General features: G+C 36.3%; 1 protein-coding gene across 1 annotated transcript in view; it reads left to right on the top strand.

Annotated features, from left to right (window-relative positions):
* The window catches only part of COL4A4 (collagen, type IV, alpha 4), a gene marked incomplete at its 3' end in the record, with an annotated part of 45,464 nt that overhangs the window by 36,269 nt on the left and 2,331 nt on the right, over nucleotides 1-6,864 (top strand). The window contains exons 21-26 of the mRNA XM_009700668.1: nucleotides 1,972-2,044; nucleotides 3,376-3,482; nucleotides 3,936-4,119; nucleotides 4,898-4,966; nucleotides 6,039-6,143; nucleotides 6,670-6,861. Of these exons, the coding sequence (XP_009698970.1) occupies nucleotides 1,972-2,044; nucleotides 3,376-3,482; nucleotides 3,936-4,119; nucleotides 4,898-4,966; nucleotides 6,039-6,143; nucleotides 6,670-6,861 (730 nt within the window). The remainder of the gene's footprint in view (nucleotides 1-1,971; nucleotides 2,045-3,375; nucleotides 3,483-3,935; nucleotides 4,120-4,897; nucleotides 4,967-6,038; nucleotides 6,144-6,669; nucleotides 6,862-6,864) is intronic.

Below are 6,864 nucleotides of genomic sequence, written 5' to 3'. Positions count from 1 at the left end.
AGGCCAGTTCATTCCAGTGTTAACAAATCTGACATCCAGTTTTTCATGAAAAGAGTTTTCATGGCAAGGTGGGGGGAAGAAAATAATTGAGAAATATTTAAAAGGTACCTTTAGGTCAGATGTGTATTTCTACTTTAATAGTGGCTGTGAGCAGGATTAACAAACAAAATAAATTTGAGCTGAAGACCTGTATGTTTCTTGGGTCAATAATTTACTGGGTGATGCTTGTTGCCTAACTCAGTAAAACTAGCTATTGCTTTTGGAAATTGACTTATTTTCTTTAATATGCTTCATGTAGTTTATCTTATTCCTCACAGTGACCAATAATTCAAAACACTACTTAATCTAACTGCTTTAGGAATACATTATAAGATGATGTGGACTGGCATGTGGACTGTACATCCAGGATACCACATACCAAAATGATGTCAAATAGATGGGTTTGTTAATATAGTTCTTTGTATGTGAGAGCAATTTCTTTGAAAATATAGGCAGATATACTTGGCTTTATGACTGTTCCATTATGGAGTTTTTTGTTTGTTTTTTTTTTGAGGTTTTGTTTTAATAGCAGAACTCTTTTTCACATGAGGAATTGCTTAAAAGTTTCCAGAACACGTTCTTTCAAAATTCAAAAAACCAAAACCATCATGAGACAAAGAAGGAGGTGGAGGGGCTCTATCATTCTACTTCCAATGGTTTCATTACAAGCTTTGCATTTGTTTTTACTTTTCTTAAAATCCTATTACCTGAATGGATTGTGTGAGATTTCAATCTTTTTGTTACTTTTGAAAGTATGCTTTAGCCTTTGTGGTTCTGAAATAAAGCTTGAAGCCTTGTCCTGAACACTCTGGTATTCTTAGGTTACTTAAGTGAGAAAGGAGGACAAAGTAATCAGTTTGGAAAGAAATAATTCACTTCAATACAGAAGTGCTTTGGTCTAATGGATTTCCTACCTATATATACTTTTTCCATTTTTCTGCTCTATTTTCTTCACAAATATCTCATTTCACTTTTCAAATACTAATAACTGGTCACTGCCAACTTGAAGATTGAGACATTTTAACAAATAGTGACTACTAGTTTCAGATACACCAGGTTTTTTCAGAAGACTCCTGCCTGTTTTACAATTGTCATGATTTACAATCACTTTATGAATTGTATTTTCCCCACCTATTTCTTAGTGAAAGACTTTGAATAACAGAGGAAACCAGCTAAATAATACCGCAGTTTTTCAACCTTAGTGGCCTTTTACTTCTGTGTAAATTTCACATAGTAAGATATATTTACCCACATGTACTGTTGCAAGATCCAACCCTCACCAATGATGGTATGCAAACTGCACTCTGCTTGGAGAACTGAGAGCACAAATCAGCATAAAAATTCAGAAAAGTACTTCATTTCCCCTCTAAACCTGTCAAGTCATAGATTCTTCTGACAATACCATGTACCTAACTAGGCATAGATAAAATTTTTTACTGGCAGCTTTATGGGCTTTCACTCAGGAAAAAAGCATCACTTACCTACTGTCATGTCAATTCTGGGAGGACAACCTCATCCAGCAGTCACCACACTCCAGAGATTCCCTTCCTGTGTAGCCTTTGTGGATTGTGGGTTGAAGTCTGCAGCGGGAAGAGTGTGTGAATCATTTGCATGTTAATATTCTTGCATTTACAGCCACAGCTGTATACAGCCACAGACCCAGTTCTTCTACCATTACAATTTCTTACAGTTGTGTACCTGTGCATTTGGCAGAGTCAGGCTGAAAACGCTAGGTGCCATTCATGCACCTCTTTATAGATGTTAACAGATATAAGCGTTTCTTTTTGGCATGTTACTTTAATTGGTCTGGTTTTGGGAAACTGTAAGAGCAAGAGATAGATATCTAATTTCCCTCTCAATTCCCACATTGATTCCTTGCTGGAGATAACTGACAACTTTTTTTTTTTTTTTTTTTTTTTTGACAATGGTAAGGGGACACCTGGTTCTGCTGGACAACATGGTGAAAAAGGAGAGAAGGGTGATCCAGGAAGAGTTAGAATAAAAGGTAAACACAGATTTTATCATTAGCCTTTTTGTTTTGCATACAATGCCTAGGCAATAGTGTGAGAAAACCATATTAATTTGGTTTTCTTTATTAAGTCATAGTTTATTTATTAAAGTCATTAATTTAGCAAATTACTGAAGCCTAGAGGTCATGTATATCCAAACTGCTTTCTTGGTGTCATCTCATTAACTTTATTCTTGCTAAACACAAGATCAACAGAGTGTTTTGTGGTTTTTACTCTATAGTTGAGCCATATAACAGTTTTAACAGCTTGTTATTAATGTTAACAAATGACATTTCATGTCATGTGATTGATAATCAGGCTCTTACAGAGGTCTGTATAGCCAAGACTAAGCAGAATACAATTATTGTGAAAGCATGAAGAAATATTGTACAGAAGCCATCTCCTGAAGTGTCATATGCCAGTATCCCAGTGTTATCTCAACTTAAACCGCCAACAACCCTCTTGGGAAAAACTCAAAGTCTCAATGGCTATTGAGATTCCTGCTCCTATTTCTAAAAATTACTCTTGACCAGGCATTGAAGAGAAACAATAGGCCACCACTTGCACAACTGAAATTCTTGTAATTTAATAGATCAAAACCTCTCCACAGTTATGGTTATGATTTGCAAAAGCAAAAGAAATGGAGAACAACAAATTACAGCAATCTGATGGCAAAGCTTAGTCAGAAATGCTAAATAAATTATTCAGACAAAAGATTATCTGTCTTACTGTCTGTGAAAAGTTAGCTTAGCTTTAGATGCCTGTGTTTGTTTACAGATGTTGGAGCAGGGCAAAACATTTACTGTTTATTTTCAAAGGATTTCTTGACACAGCAAAATGAATCTTTGGGTTAGAATAGTTTTATTGCCCTTTACGCAAAAATTACATTTTCATAAATATCAGTGCAAGAAAAATCTAGGGGTAAAAAAAGAAAAAAAGAAAAAAGAAAAAGCTTTTAGGAATATTGGTGCAAATATTCTGCATCTCATGGCATTGCTATATCCTGATTTCACTGAAATCAAGAATAAAACTCTGACCGATTTCAATAGCAAAATATTTTCACTCTGTATGTAGCATGAGCAAAAGCCACATTCTTGTGGTGCCTGTAAACACGTCTTTTACAGAGAGACCAAGTTGTTCCATGAGATGTCCAACTACATACTGCCTTCCTAAGCCTAAAATACCTTATTAAGGAAATATGAATTCAAGAACTGGAAATTGTCATATAGATATGATGAACAGTTACCCAACATTTACCTGAGCAGAAAGAAAAAACACCAAAACTTATTGTAAATATTAGACTTCGGTTTTTTCAAATTATTTTAAGGAATAAAAGGTGAAAGAGGTCCTACTGGGGCTCCAGGATTTCCAGGCCAAAGAGGTAATGATGGCAGAGATGGGGAACTAGGATTGCCTGGGGAAAAAGGAGCTGAGGTATGTTTGACTTTCTCAGAATTTTTTTCTATTTCAGTTAACGTATTGTCTTATGAGAGGGCTAGCTTCTTAACAAAAAGTAACATTTTATTCCAAATTCCTAGCAGATTAATCACTTTTATCATTTTATGTTAGCCTAGATCAAAAATCATATTTTTATCAGTTGAAAAATTAGTTCCTTCAAAGTATTACTGTTTATTTTGACATTCCTGAATATAATTTCTGCATATACTGTGTGCCAATGTTATGGGATCAAGAAGACAAAAACCCTGCAAAACTCCACCCTTTGTTCTTATTGTCTTTGAATACTTAAAACTACTAATATCATCCATGTAGTCACTTAATTGTGGAAGAGTGGTTTCTCCAGATAATTCTCCAACACGGCTTTTGATTATCAAAGAGAAGAAAGAAATCAGGTTTTATTATTTCTTATCAACAATTTCTTTCTTTTAGGGCAATTCTGGAGTACCACTGCCAGGTGATAAAGGATTCCCTGGGGTCCCAGGACTTCCTGGGGTAAAAGGACAGATGGGATTGCCTGGTTTGGGGTTTCCTGGCCCTCCAGGAGTCAGAGGTAGCCCTGGAGACTTTGGTGATACTGGTAATGTTGGGCCACCTGGTCCAAAGGGCCAGAAAGGTAATTTTGAATGTTTACATTAAGAACCAAATAACAAAATACATGTTTGGTAGCATCCATTACAGTTTAGTATGTATTATATACAGTGTTATGCATTTATAATGAAAATTAATTTTGGCAAGCTCAGTGGTCACGTAAAATATGGCCACTGAAAGGTACAATACTATCAGCATTTAGCAGCAGACACTAGTGGGAATATGAATTGCTAGGGGCCTTAAACCTGAAAGTGCCACTTGCACACTACCAGAGGAATTATTTTCTGGAGTGGAGAGTATTCCTGAGTGCAAGGATTTGCAAAACAATGCTTTTTTGCTGAAGCAGCAGGAAAATACAACTCATACTTAAGGCTTAGTCTGTTTTTTAGTTATAAAAAAATCCATACCAAAATAAAGAAAATTTACACTGATAGCAATATGTATGAACCAGAAATGTGCATACAAGAAAGATGAAAATATTATTTCTTTCTTGCAACAGAGTAAAGACAAATTTCTGTAACAAGTAAAAAAAAAATAAAATCTTTGTCTTTACAGAATACAACTGTATTACAGCAATTTGAATCATTACCAATATTCTATACAAAATAAGTGTCAAGAAAAATGTATTTTAAGGTTCTCCATCAATCCTTAAGTAATATGGAAATAACAATGTTCATAAACAGTCCTTCTCTTTACCTTTGCACATCTAGTTGGTTAGTTCCGCAGAAATATTACAGTAAATGTTCAGACTCCCATTTATTTTAAAATCAAATAGGCCATGTTCTTTCTCCCTCTTGCTTCAGGTGAGACTGTCTGCATTACATTACCATACCCTGGAAATCCAGGTCCCCCAGGTTTTAAAGGTGTTCCAGGTATGTTTACAGATAGGAGAATTTTGGGGTTTAATTGAAATGGAGTTTCAAGTTGCTAATTAAAAAAAGTAGCTATCCTAAAAAGATACACTATTGTATTTTTTTCAACAGATACATGTCTCAAAATGTAAGACTGCAAATACACAGGAATATACTCATCTAATAGAATCAAGGGCCAGACAGCTGCAGTTTGCATGATCAAAAGGTGTGCAGGCTGCCTCCATAGAAATGACTAAATGAAGGTAGCTTGAAACTCTGTCCTGCCTCAATTAAAATGCATGAGAGAGTCTGTAACATACGCAGATGGCTGGAGTCAGATAAGGCTTAGAATATGTACATCTGGATACTGGGGGAAAAAAGGTGTGTAAGGCAAAGATATGCTGCAAGTCTGTAATTTCTAAAACTATATTGCTCATGATAAGTTGCAATTGAGCCCTAAAATCTGAATACTTACCATTACTTCAACTTGTCCAACTTAATTTAAATTCAAAGAACTTGTCCAGGAACTGGCAAAATGTTGCTTGTGATCACCTCCAAAACATTTGAAATATCCCAGAAAATCCTAATCAGAACAAATGGAGATACTGGATCTTTCAAGCTGCTTAATATGGTATTACACAGCTCCCTGACATCATTATTGTGGGTGGTAGCTAAAATTTATACAGACATGAAAGAACAGGGATTAGCGCACTGAGCTCATCTGCACCATTCCAGAAGCAGCATATAGCACAGGAGAATAAACAAATTTGAGTTGACATCTGTCATTTACTAGGTTAATATTGTTGATGTCCTGTAACATTAAAATGTTGTAGGAAATTTTTTTTTCTAATTTACTCTGGTGATTTGCAGTCTGCTGTTTATGGATTAGGGGACAAGTTCATTTAGAAAAACAGCAACCGTGCCTTTGGTTTTGAATTGGAGGGTTGCTCTTGCCCAGAATGTTAGGAGCAGATGAAATCTGCTTGTCTTCAAAGTACGTGAATTTGCATGGGATAAAGGTGCAATACTGTTTCCTTAGATCACACATTATAGAGCTCTGTCAGTTTCTTATGTATTTTCTTCCTGTTTCCAGGACTAAAGGGTTTAAAAGGACTCCCCGGTCGTCCTGGACCAAATGGCTTTGATGGACAAAAAGGCTATCGAGGCAGGCCAGGAGCAGGAATCCCAGGGCCAGAAGGTGAATTGTGCTTTCCTTAATCCAGGAGGCCTGCTGGTGAAGCTGTAATGCATACATGCAGGGTAAAGTAGCTACCATGGTAGAATAGAATAGGAAGCATATTTCAATGAAAGCTAATGGAAGAGGAATCTCTATCAGTTTCCCTTTCTTTCCTCCAGCATTGAAGGTGCTGCAATAACCTAAAGTTCAGTGTCCAGAGAGGAAATATTCTCAGAAAACTGAGAACAATTAGTATCATTTTAGCAAAGCGATTGAACTGGACAAGGGTGACAGTACACAAGATAGATGCTGCCCCAAAGACAACAACTGTCACTTCCCACAGGAATAATTACCTCCTTCAATCTTCATGTATCATTAGGTCTAAAGAAGAAACCTGGAATTTAATGTATGATGTTATTTTTCTTTGCAAAGTGATAGTTTAATTCTGGTTAAATTTGCATTATAATATTCCACAGTTTGGGAAAAAAACCCTAAACAACCAACTTCTAAATTATGCCCTATTTGAATTTAAAAATCATATCAACAGGCTTTCGAGGTGAAGCTGGTGATCCTGGTGATGAAGGTGAAAGGGGATCTACAGTTGATGGTAAAAATGGCCCTCCAGGTCCACCTGGCATAGATGGTCAGAAAGGTGTTCCAGGCGATACCACATATGGTCCTCCAGGAATCCCAGGCAACAGGGGACTGCCAGGACACCCTGGTGCACAAGGAGCAAGGGGTG

The sequence above is a fragment of the Cariama cristata genome, unplaced genomic scaffold (genome assembly GCF_000690535.1).
Source record: "Cariama cristata isolate BGI_N322 unplaced genomic scaffold, ASM69053v1 scaffold4275, whole genome shotgun sequence".
In the NCBI taxonomy this organism is placed as follows: Eukaryota; Metazoa; Chordata; class Aves; order Cariamiformes; family Cariamidae; genus Cariama; species Cariama cristata.
The sequence above is the reverse complement of the archived record's forward strand: the minus strand, read 5'-3'. Positions and strand labels throughout refer to the sequence as shown.